The sequence below is a fragment of the Astatotilapia calliptera genome, chromosome 18 (assembly GCF_964374335.1).
Source record: "Astatotilapia calliptera chromosome 18, fAstCal68.1, whole genome shotgun sequence".
In the NCBI taxonomy this organism is placed as follows: domain Eukaryota; kingdom Metazoa; phylum Chordata; class Actinopteri; order Cichliformes; family Cichlidae; genus Astatotilapia; species Astatotilapia calliptera.
In genome coordinates, this window is record NC_137439.1 from 23,305,900 (window position 1) to 23,326,209 (window position 20,310).

The window sequence follows — 20,310 nt, forward strand, 5'->3', positions numbered from 1 at the left end:
TGAGAAGGGGAAGAAGAGATAAAATGAGACATGATGAAAGTGTTTAGATAGACTGAGGTGTGGCCTTGTGTTTGTTTGGGGAAGACTGGAATGTATTTACATAATTTCTCTGCATCTTTGTCTTTGACACATGTCACGTACAGATACACAGCCATGCATACAGTATAGTCTGTACATGCTGGCTGTGTCAGCAGCCAGGAAACTATACCTAATACATTATTGATGTGTCCAGTCAATGATTACAAGTGATAAGAGGTATTGACAGGTGTTGGGAGAAAAGAAAAAGTGTTGATCTGTAGGTTTATGTGGTTGTGTTTTCCCAGTGGGCTGCAAAATGGCTTTAAAGTAGGTCTATGTATTGACCTAGTAATGCTTTAGCTGACTAGACAACAATAAGACATATTTTGCTATAATGAGAAAAAAGCAGCAAGTACAAAAAACAAACAAAATTTTAAAAAAATTCACATGTTTGAGACAAAATCTAAATTGGACATAAAAAAGGATTAGTTACTTCGGATATTTACAAAGACAGAACATTTCAAGAAGTTGGATTTAATGATGTTTGCTACCTGCAATTTAATGCTAACTGCTAATACCAAAAATGCATATCATTTTTTGTGCTTGAAATAAACAGATTCTGGCTGTGTTTAGAAAATAGTGCAACTTGTTCGTTTTAAGTTGCCTGTAAAACGAACCAACACTATGAGCACTGTTTGGATATTGTGCTTATATGCTATATAAATCTGGCCCCTAAGATGTTAACTGGTAAGTTTTAGCATTTAGCTGTTTGCTAGGCTAGGCTAATTCCATACACTAGAATAATAAAAGTGTCTTAAACCTGCTGCCTTTTTCAAGGTCACCAGGTTATGGAAGTTTGCTTCAACCTTTAAAACTATTATTCAAGGGTCATTATCTCACAATTTCAAACTACATATCTCAAAAGTTTGACTTAATAATGCTAACTTTTAAGAAAAAAACTCAAAATTTGGATAATGACATGAACTTTAACTTATCTGTGGCAGAATCAAGTTTTAGACTAGGGAGCTTTTACAGGACAGTTTGGCTGTCAAATTCCACAAATTTCAGGTATATATTCCACAAAATATTATCAACGTTTTTTATTCAGACAGTTCCTTTGGTCGAAAGCAGTTGAGAAAGAAAATTAATACAAAGTGACCTGTATTTTATCCAGACAAAGTAACTTATTTATAGACAGACACGGTGATTCAGAATTTCAGCTGAGTTAATTTAAAGTTTTAATCTTCCAATCATCTGCACTGTGTTGTGGAGATGAATGGTCTTTTTTGTAATTTGGGTGAATTGACCCTTTATAACTGTCAAAGGTACTCAGTTATACTCTCTGTGAAATACATAAAACGGTACTAAAAGAAGTGAATCACAGAGAATATCACATAATTCATAATTGCTTGTATTTGAAACAGGCAATTTTGCTAAATTCCTTGTTGATAGGAAGCTTTTATCTTCGCGCAGAGATATGAGAGTGTGGGGGAAAATAACGTGTGTGTGTGTGTGTGCGTGGATGTGTGCCTCTTTGTTGGATTCTGAAATCATATATTATTATACTATTATGTCCCATTTCTCTGTGCCACTCCAAAGCCCATGAACTGAGCAAAGCAGTCTAAATGGTCTTTAGTTCCTCTAAATACACCATGGGCTGGAGGCTCCGTCTGACCTTTCGCTGCGCAGCACCTCTCCACCACTGTTTCTGTCTCATCCCTCTCATTTAATCTATCTCTCTCTCACCCCGGCTCCACTGTGCAGCGCCTCTCTCTGCTTCATTATACCATGCGCGCTACTTTCTTTGTGGCTGTTTTCTCACTCGCATACCGCTTTGTGCAAGTGCAAGCAGACACACGCAGATATGTGTGCTATGACACGAGCACAGTGCACATATATATACACGCATTATTACAGCATGACACGCCTCCCTGCTGTCACACAGTGTGCTGAGCTGAGGGGAATGGCTGGGTTTCAGTTAGAGCTGATGAGCAGCATGAGCACAAGAAGAAGAGAAGGGAAGGAAAAGAGGAGGCTGGACCAATTTTACAGTCCCTTTGTTATACCTACTAGCAGTATGGATACACAGAGGCCTTGTAAACAGACACGTTCAGCCCTTTTCAATTGAGCGATTAGCCTCATTTGCATTCAAGAGAGCAAACTTTACAGTAGCGGTAAATAGTTTTTCCAGGTCACTGCCCCTACCTTATAAAAATTGGAGTGAATATGAAAGTGCGCTGCTTAAGAGGGATGCTTCTTGTTTAAATTGTGTCACATCAGCGACTCACACAGCTGATCTTGGATCTGTGGATTGAAAGCATACATTCAAACCTTTTCACAAAGGAAGGATAACCTGTGAAGCACACACAATATGAGAGAGAGAGAAGAAAGAGCAAAGCAGAAGTCTCTGCAGATGGATACTGATTAAATATTGATGGTCAGCAGTGTTGAAGGCTTGATTAGGACCTGAGTGAGCCAAGAATGAACAGTGCCGCTCATCTATAAATGCACTAACAAGTACCACGACCATATATCTGTGGTATTAGCAATTTGGCGATACATTGGTATCAGCCAGTATCAGCATTTATAACAGCTGATAAATGAAAATTAAAAACATAAAGAAGAGACACCCTTCAACCATGTTATGAGCATTGATGTTGCATACTTTGCCTGCAAGAGGGCATGCTGCAACTTCTCTGCAAGTCTGGAAGAGTTTGGCACCGCATAAAAGAGCAATCCATGAAATGTTGTGCCATATTTTCTTAACAGGAACTCCTAAACAACTGCACATTACAAATGTCGGGGAAATCTGCAGGAACGTGTCTAGAAGAAACAAAGATATGATAAAAATGTATCAGACTTTGAAATAATTAAATATCAGTATGAGCCTTAAAAGTCCTATATCGCTCAGGCTCTACTAACAAGTGATAAACACACACAGGTGCAGAACCGTGCTGTGCAATCTAAACAGGTTTTCATTGTGCCTCCCATAGGTCAGCCTGCCACAGCGTCTTCTCACTTTTCACTCTCACCTTCCTGCATCCCCCCTCTACTTCCTCTTGTTATGCAGAGACCACACACTGGAAACAGCACGTTGAATTCAGAGTAAACCAGACATGCACACGTCTTCAATCAACAACAAATGTACTTAAAATAATGCATCAAAAGGCAAACAGATTATTATTGTACTATTCCTGCACTTAACAGCACAATAATCTCCTTCTAGCCACCGACTGAACTGAAGTGAGCCTTAAAAAATATATATAACATGTAACCAGCATTTTCGTCTGACTACTCACTATATTGTCTGAAGCCAATTTCAACTGTAAATACAGTCTTTCTTACGGCTTCATTGAATGACTTTGTGTCCCCTTGAACTGGAACAGCTGCAGCGCAACCACAGTAATCTTGGAGTTAAAATTATAGGTTCACCAGTGCTTCTGATTCCATTGCTGGTGTACTCCAACACAACAAAAGATGCCCTTGTGGAACACATTTTGAAAGTGTCTTTGTGGAAAACTTACAATGCGACATAATGTTATGTTATACATTCAAGAGAGAAACATGCCGCACCATGTCTGGAAAACATCAGTCGTTCTTTAAGGAGGCAGGGATCAACAAATGCCACAAAAATGTCCTGTATGTGTCTGTTAACATTTTCTCTTTTTTTTTTTTTTATCTTCCTTGTGTTGTCACAGTTACTTTGCTGGACTCAATGTCAGCTTTGGCCGACCTGGGCTGGGAGGCTTATCCTAATGAGGGGGTGAGTACCTGCAGTGTGCAACACACACACACATAGATATATATGATCTGGCACAAAATAAGATGTTATGTTGGCTTGCATTATTTCAGGGGAAGAGGTAAGGACTCAAAGCTAGCAGGAGGACTGGAGTGTGTGTTTTAGAGAGCACTGGGTTCATAAGCAGTCCTTGCTAAATCGGGAGTTTTCAGTGGGAATTTACAAATTATTTCTGCTACGCTGAAATTGCTGTGGTGCTAGAGCCTGCATTTATTACAGGCTGCAATTTTTGGGATGGAGTGAAGGGACACGATGGGGGGAGTAAATATTCCTACATAAGAGGAGATGGCATATGCATCCTAGTGTTTCTGCATTATGTACATGTGCTTGCAGGGTGGGTGTGTTGCATAACTAGACTTTCTTGGTCATGGGGGACCACGGGAGTTTGGAGTGCAGCTATCATGAATCAGAGCAGTGAGAAGAGGAAGAGCATATAGAGGAAGAATGAAGAAGTGCATTCAATAGAGCGGATTCTGTATGTCACTGTAGTGCAGGGGCTGTTGAATGGCACTGAATTAATTCTATTTCCTCTTGAGTCACACTTCTCTCTCGCTCGTCTTCCCTCTCCACTATTCAGCATCAGTGTGTTAAATTGCAGGATGCCACACGCGGTTTCATGGTTGTGTGAAGTGGAGAGGCAGCTGATGTGTGCAGAGCCAGGCAAAGTTGTTTTCTCAGGCAATCAAGGGTATCGAGTTCGCTTAATTGAAATGCTCTTATTGTGCGGTCATATTGTAGATGTTTGTGAATGTTTTTATTTTTTCTGCGGTCCCTGCAGAAAGAGCAGAATGTGTTCCATCTGTGGCTAAACTAAGCAGGTCAATCTAATTTAAGTTACTTTTATTGAATATGTAGTTCAGGTTGGGGTGAACACGTGTTGTTAGTTTACCCTCAAAGAAATGTGTTGGCTGGAAAGTGAAGCGTACCCCATCCTGAATATCTTTTTTTCATGGACTGTCAGATGGGGAGACGCTGGTCTCCACACAATACCTCTGTGAAATAAATACTATAAATATAGCCTCCTTTTATCCACCTGAGACTGCAAAAATAAAAGTGTTTAGAGTCTTTACTTTTTATCTGCTTCTTTAATCAGATCACGGAAATTAGTTTGTAAAATCTTTTGCTTTCATTGCCCATCTCATGCTGTCGTTTGATACACAGAGCCGACGTTATCTCCCACCTGGATTGCTCTTTTTCATCTGGTAATTTAAGAAAATATACAAGTTTCTACAGTGAGCTATGATGTTGCCACAAAAATAAAAATCGATTCTTTATTGACGTTTGAGGGTAATCAGGTACAGAGCAAATAAAAGGGAGTGCAACTGAAGGACTCCTCAAAAATTAAAAAACTTGAGACTTGCAAAGCGTAACCACTATAAATCACCCGAAATTCAACAGTTTAGTTGTGGCAAACTTTTATAATTGATAAAAGTAATTTTATTTGAAGCCTCTGCCTCACATTACTTTTCATCCCACTTTGTACTTATCCGCTTAAGCACTAAGCAAATGAGCTTGAAGCATAACTCATATCAGCTCTTTATGATTTTGTTTTTTGTTACTTCTTTTAATCGGTTTTCTGTTTTTTCTTAATTTGTTTGGTTGAGAAAAACTTTTAAGGCAGGCCATGGGCAAAATTACTACTTTAAACCTTTTAGTCCAAAGTTTTACAGTTGCTGAATCTTTACTTTTCTATTTCATTGTGATGGTCCTTGGAGTAAAAAATGCATTTACCTTGCCACCTATCCTCAGGGAAACCAATACGCCAGCACTGTTTAAGTCTTCACAGTAGCTCCTGGCACAGTTTGGCCTTCTACTGGAAGTTTATTCTTACAAGATCCAATAAAGCTAAAAATTTCTTGCCACAAGAGCTTACTGCTTGCAATTTCTGCACAATTCAAGTCATGGACTGTATCTCTATTTGTAAAACTGCAAACTATCTATTTAATTTTCAGCTGGTGGCATTCAACATAAAAAAAAAACAGTATAGAGACCAACAAGGGCTGCCAATCGTGCTGGCAAAAGTGCTGTTTGTTTATGATGATTCTGCATATGTCTAAAAATGAATGTCGTAAAGATTTACTAACTTGTGTAGAAGAGAAGTAATAGAGCGATAAGAGACTCAGAGAGGAGAGAAAATGTGTTAGGGTGGTGAGAATGCCTTGTGTTTTATATCAGGGGGATTATCTAGTTGACCTTTAAGCTTTAAACCTGAGGATTATTCTCAGTGAGAGGCAATTCCCACCAATATCAGGCCAATGTCTACCTGAATTAGTCCAAAATCACACTTGACCCTCACGGGTCACGCTTAATCCGAGCCGTGCAGGGCCGGATGTGGCTGAGACTGAGTGGAGCGACCCATTTATGTCACCACAAAGCAGTGAGGGACACAAAACAGATATGTCTTAATGATGTTTGAAAATGGGAGGCCCAACTGCCTCTCGGCTTCCCCAGAGGCTCCCCAGCCCTCACTGGTCCCTTGACATAAATTCTCAACTTTTTATCCCCTACCCTGTCATTTGTCTTTCTTTCTTTTTTCTCCCCCTCGCTAAGCCAGAGCTTGTTCCAGAGTTTGGCGGCCAATTATGTCCTCATAGGTGTACCCATCAGATGATTGCAGAAGGAGGGATGTTATGTTAAGCCGGTGAATGCTTGAATCTAAACGCTGAGCCGACGTCTCTGCTTCACTTCAAAGCAATCAAGCTGGCTCTGCGCTGATTGGCCGAGGTGATTAAGAGTTCAGGGAGGAGGGTTTCAATTTGAGCCAACAAAGCCCTGGCAATAGTTATAAGTTGTGTGTGCATGTGTGTTTGTGTTTGTGCACTTGCGTCTTAAACAAGAAAGCTGAAGCCCTTGAGCCTATCCCAACGTTTCCTCAGTTGTATTTTTAGGAGACTTTCTCTCAGTTGTGTGACGTATCTGTATCATTAGCAAATTAGCAAAGCCCGGTTGTTCTCAACTTCCTAAGCACACCTGCGTCTCACACCCGGCAGAAGTGACAACGAGCAGACTTTGCGAGCAGGGAAATAAGTTGCTCAACAGGAAGTGGCAGCAATCCAGCCACTCCAATCTCTGCCTACAAAGAAATAAACAAAGACATTATAAAGCCCTTTTTATCCCTCAATGACTATTCCCATAAATGCTTTAATCACCCCTCCCCGGGGACTCAGCTTTGTGTATTTGTGTGGGTGGGTATGTGTGACCGTCCTGTGATGTCCGACTGGTCTCCGCTCTGCACAGATGGATCTATTTAGCTGCCAGTCGTGCCTGTTATTTACCAACATTCATTCCTCTCTCTCGCTTTCTCTCACTGTGTTTCTTCATTTTTTTTCCTCCCTCGGTCTTACGTTTTTGTTCTTTCAGTTGAATCGAGTGCAGCTGATCACAGCGAGTCTCAGCCGCTGCGTTTGTAAAATCGTCGAGCTGTAATACGTCCTTTATGCTGTGTATAATCTCCAACTCTTAACTGCCTGTCAGGGACATTTGTGTCAGCTGACTGTAGCATCTTAAATAATCCTCTGCTTCTTCTTTTTCTTCTTATTCTCTTGTTTTCTTCTTCTTCTTCGAATTTCTCTGTCTGTTGAAGTACTGTTAAGGTCAGGATCAAGAGAGAGCTGGTTTTGTTCAAGCTCCAATTCATACACAGTAGAAGAGGCTGTGGAGATTAAAAGCATCTGAGCGCACAGGAGAGCTGGCGAGTGAGCGCAAATGTGTGTGAGAATGTGTGTTTTTATGTGGCTCTGTTTTAGTGCTCAGGACTTCGAGGTGAAATGCGTCAGGCTTTTGCCGGGTTGTTGGGCTGTCACATCAGATTAACCTCAAGAATTCAACCTCAGCTTGGACTTCGCTTGTCTGAAAGTTTCTCTCTGCATTTTTGCTGCTTACTCGGCTCTTTCCTTGCCCGTCTCTTCTTTATTTCTCTGGACTTTTGGGACATGTCAGAGATAATTGGTGTTTACCTTGGTGGGTCGTGGTCTGGGTCCACTGTTGTTTGATTTTGCACAGGTTAGCGTATTTGTGTATACTGTAGTACGGTGGGTAACGAGAACATGTAAGTAACTCTGTGCTCGTCACTCTGGAGCTTAAAGGCTTCAGCCTTAAGATGATGACAGGAGCTCAGAACAAAGATGGTGGTCTCTTCAGTCCTAGCCACAAACTAGAGCCTATCCTGTGTGTGTGTGTGTGTGTGTGTGTGTGTGTGTGTGTGTGTGTGTGTGTGTGTGTGTGTGTGTGTGTGTGTGTGTGTGTGTCAAAGAAAATTGAGTTAGCGTCCTCTTGAATGGATCAGATATCTTGAGACACTGAAACCACATTGGTTTATTTTCCTTTTCTTTAAGGAATAAAAATGTTCTTTTTCTTTGTGTGTCTGTCTGAGAGTGGTATACGCATGTGGGTGCTTGTCTATGTGTGAGTAGATAGAAATGTTTTCCTGCTCATGCGAGAAGTGTTCTCAATTACAGCCGTAGTCAGAAGTGGAAACAGATGGTAGTGGATGATGGGAGACAAAGTAGCTCTGTCCTACCTACTCCTTCTTTCTCTCCTTCTCTGTCTTTCTCTCTCTCTCTCTCTGCACGTCTCACACACACGTCTACCTCTTAAGCGTTAAATCGCCCGTTCACTTCAGGAAAAACATACCCACTTTGCGAACACGTGCAGCATAGACAAAGACAGTCCTTCAGTGATCTTGACACACATCATCACTCATAGTCACCCATACATGAAAACAGAACTTGCAGAGCAGTGTTGCTTTGCACTAAACCACAGTTCATTGAACTTAGACCCAGTTTCCCTGTAACCAGTATTTAAAACTGAGATCCTCTTTGTCCACGCGCTAACGATGAAAGGGAGTGGTGCTGTTGTCAGCCTGGGCCCAGTGCCGCTGAGCGTCACCCTGACTCAGTTTCACGTTCCCTTGCTCTTTGATTTGAAATTTATGTTTTAGTTAAAGAGATTTCCCCTTTAACACAAATACTTCTCAGCAGCCCTCATCACTTCTCTTTTCCTTCCTCCATCCCCTCATCACTCATCCACTTACTCCCCCTTTCACTCTCTCTTCCTTTTTTCTTCCCTCCCTCTTCTTTGCAGCTTCATGCAATCTTTCTCCTTTTACCCTAATTCTTTCTTTGCCCCCAAGCTAAATAATGGAATTATTTTAATATGCAATGTCCCAAATATGCTTGAAAAAGCTAAACTAGCAAATGAAAACATCATTATAAATCATCTCTATTTACCTCCTGTTTCTTATTCTCAGTGGGAGGAGATCAGTGTCATGGATGAGAGGAATACCCCGATGAGGACCTACCAGGTGTGTAACGTCATGGAAGCCAACCAAAACAACTGGCTGAGAACGCGCCACATCAGCCGGGAAGAAGCGCAGCGCGTCCACATTGAGATCAAATTCACCCTAAGAGACTGTAACAGTCTACCCGGGGTCCCTGGTACCTGCAAAGAGGTTTGCATCACACAAGCATAATGCACAAGCAAGCTTCATAAACACATGATCAGCATGTGGGCTTTTCCGTTAGATAACAAATGCCGATGCAGCTGGTGTGTGTGTTTGTGTTTAAGGCCTCCTGTTGCATTTATTCCGCTCGTTTGCCCACTCGTCCTGAGCAAAACATTGAGTGTTGATAGGCTCCGTGGCTTCTGCTGTGTAGCTGTCTGCTCTTTGAAATATTTTTGGTGTGAAGTAAGAAGAAAAAAGAATACATTTCCTTAGTGTTTTTTTTTTTTTTTTTAGATCAATAGCACACGGGTAAGTTATATTTCAAGTTGAGTGGTTTTTTGTTTGCAGTTGTTTGCACTCCCGCAGAATATTCTCTGACTATCCACTGTGCTCGGCAGCTTTTGCAGCATCTTCTTTAACTCCTCAAATGTGTGACTTAGTAGATACATCTTAATTAGACCACTAAGTAGCTCATTTACAAATTAGACACATTAAATGCAGTTTATTTATTGCTGTGCTGTGAATTGTATAAATGGAAGCACATTTAAGGCATATTTAAGACCATCGCCTCACCATTCTGTGTGTTTCCTGTTCTTATATGAAGGTTGTTAACATGTGTATTATCAACAGGTCTGTCAAAAGGAGGTGTGTGTAATCTAGTTACTGTAATGTAGTTAAAAAATACAAAATAACTTATTTTTCATCCGTTTCCAGTCAGAATACTAAACACAAACAGGGAAACACAGAAAAATAACACGAAGCAATAGCTGGAGAATAAATCAAAGTTTATTCTACAGGCTTTTTTCGTTCTTTTTATTAATCTTTTTCCCGCCCTCCATTCTCTTATAACACTGCTCTGTTCTGTATACATTTCAATTCGTCTGTCCCTTATATGCCTTTCAGTCTTACTACATCTCCAGAATAAATAATGGGCTTAATGTGACAGTTTAGAGCTGCGCTCTCATGAAGCTGCAGACAGCGTTGCTGACTTTCAATCCAGACAGATGCACTGAGATACGGAGACAAGCTGCTGAAGAGCTGCAGAACAGTGGATGGCTTGTTAAAATTTCACATTGGATGGACCCGCTCATACTTTTTATCTGTCTCGGTTAACTGTGCGTCGTTCTGATGGATGCTGTTTGTTTTTGCAGACATTCAACATGTACTACTATGAGTCCAACAATGCAAACCTGTGGTTTATCAAGGAAAGTCAGTACATCAAAATTGACACTATTGCTGCAGATGAGAGCTTTACACAGGTATGGATACTCGCACAGAGAGAGCATAAGAACACTTTCAATTGCTTTCAGTTTGCTAAAGATTGCATTATCCCATTCACCAAACTCACATGTAAAATATATCTTTTGTTCACAGGTGGACGTTGGCGACCGTGTCATGAAGCTAAACACGGAAGTGCGGACCATCAACAACTTGAGTAAAAAGGGTTTCTACTTGGCCTTCCAGGACCTGGGCGCCTGCATTGCTCTGGTCTCCGTGAGGGTCTTCTACAAGAAATGTCCACTCACTGTGCTAAATTTGGCCCAGTTTCCTGACACAATAACGGGTGGAGAAACGGCACTGGTTGAGGTGCACGGTGTGTGTGTGAACGCCTCTGAGGAGTTTGAGCCTCCCAAGATGTACTGCAGTGCAGACGGCGGATGGCTGGTTCCCATCGGGAGGTGTGTGTGCAAACCAGGCTTCGAAGAGAACAAGGACATGTGCCAACGTGAGTGGGGCTGGGGTCCTCGGGCATGTAGGGGACAGAATGTAAGCGTGCAAGTGTTTGTGCATTTGTGTGGGAGAGACAGACAGAGACAGGACAAATGAGGAAAAAGTGAGGTGCTGACATGTTTTGGTGATTAATTCAATTCAGTTCAATTCAAGTAATTTTTATTTATATAGCAGCAAATCACGACAAAGTTTCCTTAGGGTGCTTTATATTGTAAAGTACAAGACCATACAATAATACAAAGAACACCCCGACACTCAGATGACCTCTATGTGCAAGCGCTTTGGCGACAGAGGGAATGAAAAAAAAACTCCCTTTTAGCAGAAAGACACTTCCAGCTGAACCAGCCTCATGGAGGGGCACCTCTGCCATTGGCTGTGAGTGGAGGAAGACAGGACAAAGACACACTGTGGAAGACAGACAGAGATTAATAATAACTAATGATTAAATGCAGAGAGATGTGTCTGTCTCCCGAATCCAAACTGGGAGCTGTTCCACAGAAGAGGAGCCTGAAAGCTGAAGGCTCTGCCTCCCGTTCTACTTTTAAATACTCTAGGAATAACAAGTAAGCCTGCAGTCTATGAGTGAAGTGCTCTGATGGGGGTGATACGGTACTATGAGGTCTTTAAGATAAGATGGGGCCTGATTATTCAAAACCTTGTAAACAATGAGAATTCTAAATTTAAAAGAGAGTCGATAAAGAAAAGCCAGTTTGGTAGAAATATGCTCTCTTTCTAGTCCCTGTCTGCACTCTCGCTGCACCATTTTGCTGCTACTTTCAGTACCAACTTTTTTGAGACACGCTGCTGCCATCAAATTCAAAATAAGCTCATGTTTTTCCCAAAACACTGAAGTATCTCACTTTCAAAGGTTGTACTGTGAGTAGTTTTAAAAGATTTACAGTTTATTTTATTGTTTTGATTCACATTTTTCACAGTGTCCCCACTTTTTTGGAAGTGGTGTTGTGTATAAAAGTGTGTACATATCTATGTGGCTGCCTCTGCGTGCAGATACACTGTAGTGAATTTTGCAGTGACACAGAGGATGGAATGACAATGACTCTATGTATTTAGGTTAGGGACACACTCTGTGTGAATGTGGTTTTTTTTTAACTGCGTGTGTGTGTGTGTCATCCCTCCCAGTACAGTGAAAACAGCTTTTGTAGAGGAAAGAGTAGAAGTTGCTTTAAGGCATCTCCTCTTTTGTGTGTGTGTGTGAGTGTGTGTGTCTGACAGAGCTGAACGTCTCATTTTCCCTTCTCAAGTAGAGGCGAGCAGTATGAGTGTGTGTGAGAAACTGCTTATTGATGTGTGTTGTGTTGCAGGAGGGGAGGAAAAGGTATGCCTTAGGAAGCAGATTATTGAGTTGTAAAACTCCCCAGATGGTGTGTGCAGCATGTGTGAGTTTGTGTGTACATACTGTGCATGCATGTGTTTGAGTGAGCAAGCTGTATTAAGCTCATGCTGTCACCTGTCCCTACGGGCTCACTTCCTCGCCGAAAAGAAAATGGAATCGTAGATATTCATCACTGCAGACTTGAAATCGGTGCGCATAATGCAATTTCAGTTGTTTGGGAGAAGCAGCAGCCAAGACGCCCAGAAAACTTGGCAGTTGGGCCTTAGAGACAAGTGAATAAGAACAAGCTGTACTCTGCAGTTTGCAGACTGGTAATGTGCGCAGATTGTGGCAGAACTCGAGCTGCATCTCAATCATTAAACGCAGACTGTTGAGCTACATGCCTGTCTTGTAAACGTACACACTGTAGTTATTTGACAGGTGAGCTAGTTGGCAGATGTTTACACTACGCAGGTCTTTGTCACAGTACTAAAAACTATTTAAAGTCAGTCTGACACAGCAGGGTGCTTGACCTCAGTGATCTCCATGACCTCGTCGGCCAGATTCTTGACTCTTCTCACTCCAGAGAGAATAAATAGAGTAATAAAGGAGCATTTAACAAGCTGGCTTAAACTCTAAAATCTAAACAGTCTAGCTTTTGTGTGCGCACGTATATGTGTGTGCTGCAGTTGCGTGCAAAGGTAATGATGGAGTCTTATTGACAGTCTGAGGTCACATGTCAGGAATATATATACGGCCCAGAGCTGCAGGGAAAACAGGTGTCCACTGCGTTCAACATGGGAAGGAAAGCCAGGTTTCTGTATTCAGTTCATATGTAATAGTTATTCTGGGAACAAAAATAAACAAATAAATAAACATTTTCAATAGATTTTAATTCCTTTGTGGTGAATTGGATCTTCCCTCCCGCAGGGATGTCTGCGCCACCTACTCGGTATTAGGAAAAACATTTTTTGTAGGATCATGGGAAGGATTTGCATAGCAATGAAATTTCCTCATACAGCAGGAGAATTCGCTGTCCCACCAGTGTCAGCCAAACATATCAGCCAAACATAATAATGCCAAAAATTCACTCCCTGGAAACCGTCTTTCTTTTGTTTTAAATAACTTTGTGCCTGTGCTGCGTTTGCATGAACATGCTTCTATTTTCATACTATCACCTTACCTTGTCAGAATTCACTTAGCCAGCTAATGCAGCTGCATCCGTAATCAGCCTCATTTTAGCAAGCGGATTCACAAAAGACATGAGAGGACACACAACAAAAAAAAAATACATCAACTCAGTACGTTGCACTTTAATGTGTTCCTGAGAGAACAACAGCCAGGCTTTTAAAGGGTCCTCTCAGCGCTCTGCATCAGCTCCAAACAAAAGGTTCCTGGCCTGAAACAGTCTGGAGGTCTGGAGGTCTTCCATAGGGAAAACACACTCTGCTAATGCATTTAAATCATCCGCTCACGTTTGCTGTCACACAAAGAGATGAAGAGGTGAGGTTCGGGGGGAGAGCTTCAGGAGGGCATTTTGTAATTGTCATTGTAGCACAAGTGAGCGAGCCATTTAATGGATGTCTTCAATTCTCTCCTTCCTTCTTGTTCCTTTTCTGTGCTTGTTTTTTTTTCTTTTCTACCATTTAGCACCTTTGACATTCACCGTTATCGTCCTGTGTTCTCTGTGAATCTTTTCCTTGTCTTTGGCTTCTCTTTCTCTCTCTCTGTCATTCTTTCCCTCTGCCTTCCTTTCTCTCTGTTTTTCTGTCTTTTCTTTCTCACGGTGCAAAGCGCTAATGGAATCATTACTAGCCCCTCTGTGTTAGACAACCACCAGGCACCTCCAATTACAGCTTTTTTTTCACAATTTCTGTCTCTTTCCCCTCCCCTTGTCGATTTTCTAACCTTTTTTGTGATGTCTCCTTCTATTATGGGACTGTTCTCCACCTCTCGTTTTCGACAAGCCACCCATTTTGCTCCCCACCCGCCTCCTCTGCCATTGTCTTCTTTTTTTTTTCCACCTCACCATTTTTCTTTCTGTCTCACTTCTCCTCCTAGCAGCCCTTATCTCCTCTGTCTGCACTTGTTAAACATTTATAGATCATGGGTTCATCTTTCTCGTCTTCCCTTTTCCAACCCAATGCTTCCCGTTCCCTGGAGAGAGTGTGAAACTAAGTGTGTTTAAATGTATGGATATGTGTGTTTTGATCTTGTTAACCGAGGGCACTGTGCTAGATTTAATCCGGCGGGTTGTTTCATGACATATAAGGGGAAATACATTGTCCAGGATAAACAGCACACATATCAACAGACTGTGGAATAGGATACAGTGGTATTCATGAGAAATGTGGTCTTAATTTTGAATAACATAAGCAAAAACAAACCACGAGGTTGAGATGTAAACAGTCTTCTGTCATCTTGATATATTTTTACTGAGTTATCATAATTAATGCGACAGTGATGATATATGACTCCATGTTCTTCTTATTGCCTGGAAATCTCATTAAAGGACCAAAACAAATTAACGGTAATGCTTTTTGGCTTTTGCTAACTTGCCTGTGGCACTCACTCTTATCCAGTCCTATTAAAGACAGTCATTAAAATCAGGGACAAAGATTTATTTGCTTTACTTTTACAGGTCGAATAATTTCTTCTGAGATTTCCTGGAAGTAAACTGTTTAATTCGGTACCTTCACCTTCTATTTCTGAGAAAGACCCAAGAAACAATACTTTTAGAGGTATCAACCTTTCAAAGGAGTTTCTTTCAAAAGTCCCTGGAACATTTTTTGGTTCATAGACTAAAATATTCTATATTGTGATAACCAATATGATGAATTAAAGTTTATTCTTGATTGTTCATTCTTGAAGATGCTGTCTTATACCCCCTCTATTTTTTTTTTAAATAAGAAACTTATGGGGCTTTTAATATAAAGTTTAAAAACAGAAGGGACCATCTACCAAGAAGGAACTGACTAACCTTTAGTACTGACCTGGATCACCTTCATTAAAAAATTTTGATTCAGGTTCCTGGCTATGGCAGTAGATGCACTCTGGTAATGCCATTAGTTGTGTTTTCAGCCATGCACTAAAAGCAGTGTTACTGCAATGGCCTTTAACTCCTTTGCTCAGTCTCAAGAAATCATACTCATCTGCTTTGTCACTACTGAAGTTGCATAATCACCCTCTCTCTCCTTCTCTCCCTCTGTGTAGCTTTTGCACTACCTTGTCAGTTCAACTCCGTCTCTCTCCACCCCATGCAGAAGCCTCTGTCTGCGTAGCCAAAGCCCCGCTCCTCCACTCCCTCCTCTTTCCTTCTCCTGCTTTCTTTATTCTATGTGCCTTTGTCTCTTGTGCATTCTAGTCCTGCTCGCCCTCTCTGTTTCTGTCTGCCACTGTTTTCTTCTATCCCCTCTATTTTCACTGCATACTCCCTTGCCCTCTCCTGTTGTCTCTGGCTTTCATAGCTAGTAGGGGATGTAGTGAATACTCCTCTCAAACCTCTCCTGCTTTAAGCCCTAGGGGTACATGCTGAAGGGCAGGAGCGTGTGTGGGTGTGTATGTATGTAGCTGTGTCACCTACGTGTGCGCTCGTGTGTTCTGTCCTTCTCTGTGGGTCTGACAGCACCAATTACTGCCTCAGATGTGAAGAGACGGAGGAGACGAATTGAAGGAGGGCAGACACATGTCACCTCAACACAAGTTTTCCTCCCTTCCTCTTCTCTCCTTCTTTCTGAGCTGAAAATAATATGGGTCAGCATCACACGTCTGTCCGTCCACTTGTCTGATAGTCTTTTTTCCCCTTTTTCTTATTCGTTTGCTTTTTTGATGCTGCCATGAAGTAGTTTACAAGAGGAACTTTTCAAAGTAACACCACATTCCTCATACTGATTCCACTCAGCTCTCCTGCTGTTCTTTTCACTTCTCCAATTGGATCGAAACCAAAGCGCGAAATACTGAGGAACGAGACCAATGTGCATCTGATGTGGTGTGAATTATCTGATCGCTTATCACTACAGAGACACTGGGTTGCTACACAGAATATTTTAATAGTTAGACTCATTAATAAAAGAGTATAAACTGTTTAACTTAGCATAAAGACTGAAACTTAATCAAAGTTAATAAAATCCCCCTACACGAGCTTCTCAAACTCAACAAATAACTTGTTATATCTCTTAATACACCACTTCAACGTCTAGAGAAGTGAGGTGACAGCCTTTCCCAGGTGTCCTGGGGGTTACAGTGGATGGATGGATGGATGGATGGATGGATTTCTTACAATCATTGCATAAATAAAATAGTGAAACATACAGAGTGTTATGTAGGTGGTTATATGCAAAGATGTTTGTTGTTGGGGCATTTTTGAATGGAGGTAACCATGTTTGGTATCACTGAGGATGCAAAGAGAGCAAAACCGAAATCTTTGCTCGACTGAATCCTACAAACGAAAGCTTTTTTGAAGTGCTTGTAATAAAGACAAATTGTTGTTGATCCAATGACAAATTTGTCCTTTCATACATAGTGTACAAAAGTCAGTCAACGTAGAAATAAAAATCCCCCCGACTCAGGCGTTCAGTGAATCAGACAAATCAGATGTTTGGGGAAACATGGAGATATTCCAAGACTTTTGGACATGCAAAAGTATCAGGAAAATGCATAATGCTCAGAAGCATATTTACAATAGAATTTTACACTTTATATCTCATAAGAGGATTTCAGTCCTCCCTTCATAATGAAAGGTCTAAAGAGGGAGCAGACACAGGGAAAGGCTAATCTTCACACCTATGAAAGAGACTGAGCTTTTGTGTGTGTGCGCATGTGTATGCTGAAAGCTCAGTAGGAAACCTACCTCTTTTTTTTTATTCCCTCTACCCTCAACAGCAGAAGAGTGGGTGTGTGTGCATGTGTGAATGGCTAATGTGGACAGTTGAAGCAGTGGGTAAAGCAAGCATTTTATTTTGATCAGATACAGACTTTTGAAGGTCAAGAGCTCCCTACTGTATGTTATGTCTCACACACATGTACACACACAAACACACACCTCTTATTTCATTGCTGTTCTCATGCTGGCAGCTCAGGGAGCTTGAGAGCATGTAGGTGTGGATAGGAAGGTAGTGGGCGGCTAACAGAAGGATTTAGACAGCTAGTCAGAAGATTTTTGTGTGCATACAGTATATGAAGTGTACGTGTGCACGCTGCTGCAGGCACGGGGGCAGCAAGCTACTGAAGTGTTAGGAAGCAGGGTGTTATTACGATCCAGATGTTCTTAAAGGACAAACGGATACATGTGCCAAGTGGAGGCCAGTTTTCTGTCCTTCTACCTGTCTGTGCGAGTGCGTGCCTTTCTGCTGCACTGGCTGTCTGACTTCCCTGTTCATTTATTTGGTTAATGACAGCCACATTTTCCTTCATTACTCCTTTATTCTCCTTTATCTCCTCTCTCTCACATGTCCCTCCTTAACTCCATCCCTTTTCCCCTCTCCCTCTTTCTCATCTCCTCTCTTTTGTGTTTGAATAAATGACATGAAATCACAAAGGCTTAGGCTCTCGCTATATCCTCCATACACACGTAGTCCCCATCTACATACCCACACAACACTGACCCAGATAATGTCTATTCATGCACAGTCGCAAAGCGCTTCGTCTGCGATGGCTGATCACTCGCCACACATAAGACGAGCTGCCAAATGCCACCTTAACACCAAGGTGGCGTTTGTGCCTTTTGAAGCAACAAAACCAGAGGACACAAAGGTGGATTTGAAGTGACGGGACATTGTATAGCTGAGTCTGGTGCAGTGGGTTGAACCGTGTGAACAAACCCTTAGAGGAAAAGAGAAAAAGCAGGCCAAGGACTGAGAAACTGTTAACGCATGTTTCAACTCTTCACGTCCTTATTTAGCACTATTCCCCACAGACGGAAGCAGTGAGAGAGAGAGGAGAGGTATAGAGGGGAGAGTGTGTTTCCTTTGGGTACAGTTCCCATTAATTGGCATCTTCCATATGCCGTTGAGTTCCAGTTAGGGATAAACATGTGCGCACTCATGGGAAAGCTCATAATTTTCACATTTCTATGGTCTTGAATCAGTCTCCAGTTTTCTCAGTTTAAAATCAAAGGCGCCTGCATGTAGCCAGTGGGTTTGTTGAACAGGAAGCACAAGAACAGGAAGGCGGCCATTGACCCTTTCCCCTCATCCCTCCCTCTTTCTCTTTCTAGTTTATGGATTACTTCCAGATGTACGATCAGCCTGTCAGGTTGATAGGTCTGGCACTGCACAGGCCTGGTTGTTCAGCTTCATTGTACAGATGTAGTTCAATTCGCTGCTGCTTTTCTATTTATTACAGCTGTACTATTGTTTCACAGCCAGAAGGTAACATTCACAAAGATTCCAAAGGACTTTTCAGCTGCAGCATTAGACGGAACAAAGAGCAAGAACAAAGCGCATAGTTACATCATTAATTTTCTCTTTGTTATAAATATTGCTTTCCAGACCAGCTGCTGTAGTGGTATAGGTAGAAATTTTCAGCGATGCCTGTTGGCTTGAAGGACGCCTTGTCTAGGTAGTAAAAACTGTTTACTGGAAATGATTTGCCTTTTTCTGGGAAGAGATGCGAGGCAAAGAATTTGCAGACAGAGGTGAATGTCAGTGGTCTGAAAAGGAGAACTCGGTATTTTTTGCCTGCTTGTCAACATTATGAAAAAAATACTTTTTCATGGAGTCTTGGCAAAACTGGATACAAAGACATTACTGTCTTATACCATTTACTGGAGTTTCTAAAAGTCAAATAAGAAGTAGAGCCTTCAGCTATCAGGCCACCCTCCTGAAAGAGACACTTTACTTTTAAGATTAGGCATAAAACTATATTTAGTAATACATTCCTTATCGTGATAGTTAGGGCTGGATCCGGTGACCTGAACATCCCTGCAAAAGGTTTAGGCTGCACTAGAGGTGTGTGTTTATTACTGTGTTTGAACACTCCCTCCCATAGTGTGTCTATTATCCTGTCTCCTTCTGGTCACACCCAACAGCAAATGGGCGTCCGTCCCTGAGTCTGGTCCTTCCACAATCTTTTTTCTGTTAAAATGGAGTTTTTCCTTCCCTCTGTCGCCATGCACTTGCTCATAGGGGGTCATGTGATCATTGGAGTTTCTTTCTAATATTGTAATTTTCTGTGTGACTAAATGAGAACGCTACGTGATAGATCCTCCATAAACCTCTAGAACTTACCTAATAATCACACCTAAATGTTTTTGTCGATATTTTAGCTGATCAAGTTTTGAAAAACTTCAGTATATCGTGTGCACATTGCTTGCTATGCTAAACTTCTAATGGTGTCTGTTTGTCTATTTTATTTTCCAAGAGCAACAAGGACAACCCAAGGACACTGTTTCGTTGTACTCGTGAATGTATTATAGGTTATAAAGAATTGTTGTTGAAGAACAAGAGACTAACATCTCCAAACAAACAAACTGCAAACATACAATTTGAGTCTAAATCATTTAAATTAGGCTGAAAATAGCAGCATGAATGGCACAGTCCTCTCCTTATGGCTTCTTGCCACCCAGCTGCATTCCCATGCTAAAAGGACATCATTTAGGTCTACGGGTGTCATTAGCTTTCAAGGCTGCTTCATTTGTTGATCTGGCCGGAGATCTAATTGTTTTGTCGATATTTATTCAGATAAAAAGCTTCTGCAGGACTGAATTGAGCATTTTTTTAAATGTAAAACATGCATTGGTATTTTTCCCGTGACAACCTTGACTTGCTTTACCTTGAGTAAGGGGCATACATATAGTAAGGGGATGTATTTATGGAACACTTTACTCTTAACCAGGCAACTCTTTATCTCTCAGATATAGATTGAAGCACAGACACACAGAGAGAAATAGAGGTATCATAAATAAGCACACACTTAGAAACTAACAATAAAAACTTTTTTGATCCAGTGTGACCTTGAGGAAGGCAGGAAGCTTAAACATTGTTTTTC

General features: G+C 41.4%; 1 protein-coding gene across 4 annotated transcripts in view; it reads left to right on the forward strand.

Annotated features, from left to right (window-relative positions):
* The window catches only part of LOC113011381 (ephrin type-A receptor 3-like), a 79,447-nt gene that overhangs the window by 10,424 nt on the left and 48,713 nt on the right, over positions 1-20,310 (forward strand). The window contains exons 2-5 of one of the 4 annotated variants that reach the window (XM_026150908.2): positions 3,717-3,781; positions 9,066-9,266; positions 10,412-10,519; positions 10,635-10,986. In XM_026150908.2, coding sequence (XP_026006693.1) covers positions 3,717-3,781; positions 9,066-9,266; positions 10,412-10,519; positions 10,635-10,986 — 726 coding nt within the window. Of the gene's footprint in view, positions 1-3,282; positions 3,782-9,065; positions 9,267-10,411; positions 10,520-10,634; positions 10,987-20,310 lie in introns of those variants that run through there. The other 3 variants (XM_080293335.1, XM_026150909.2, XM_080293334.1) reach the window with 3 other exon arrangements.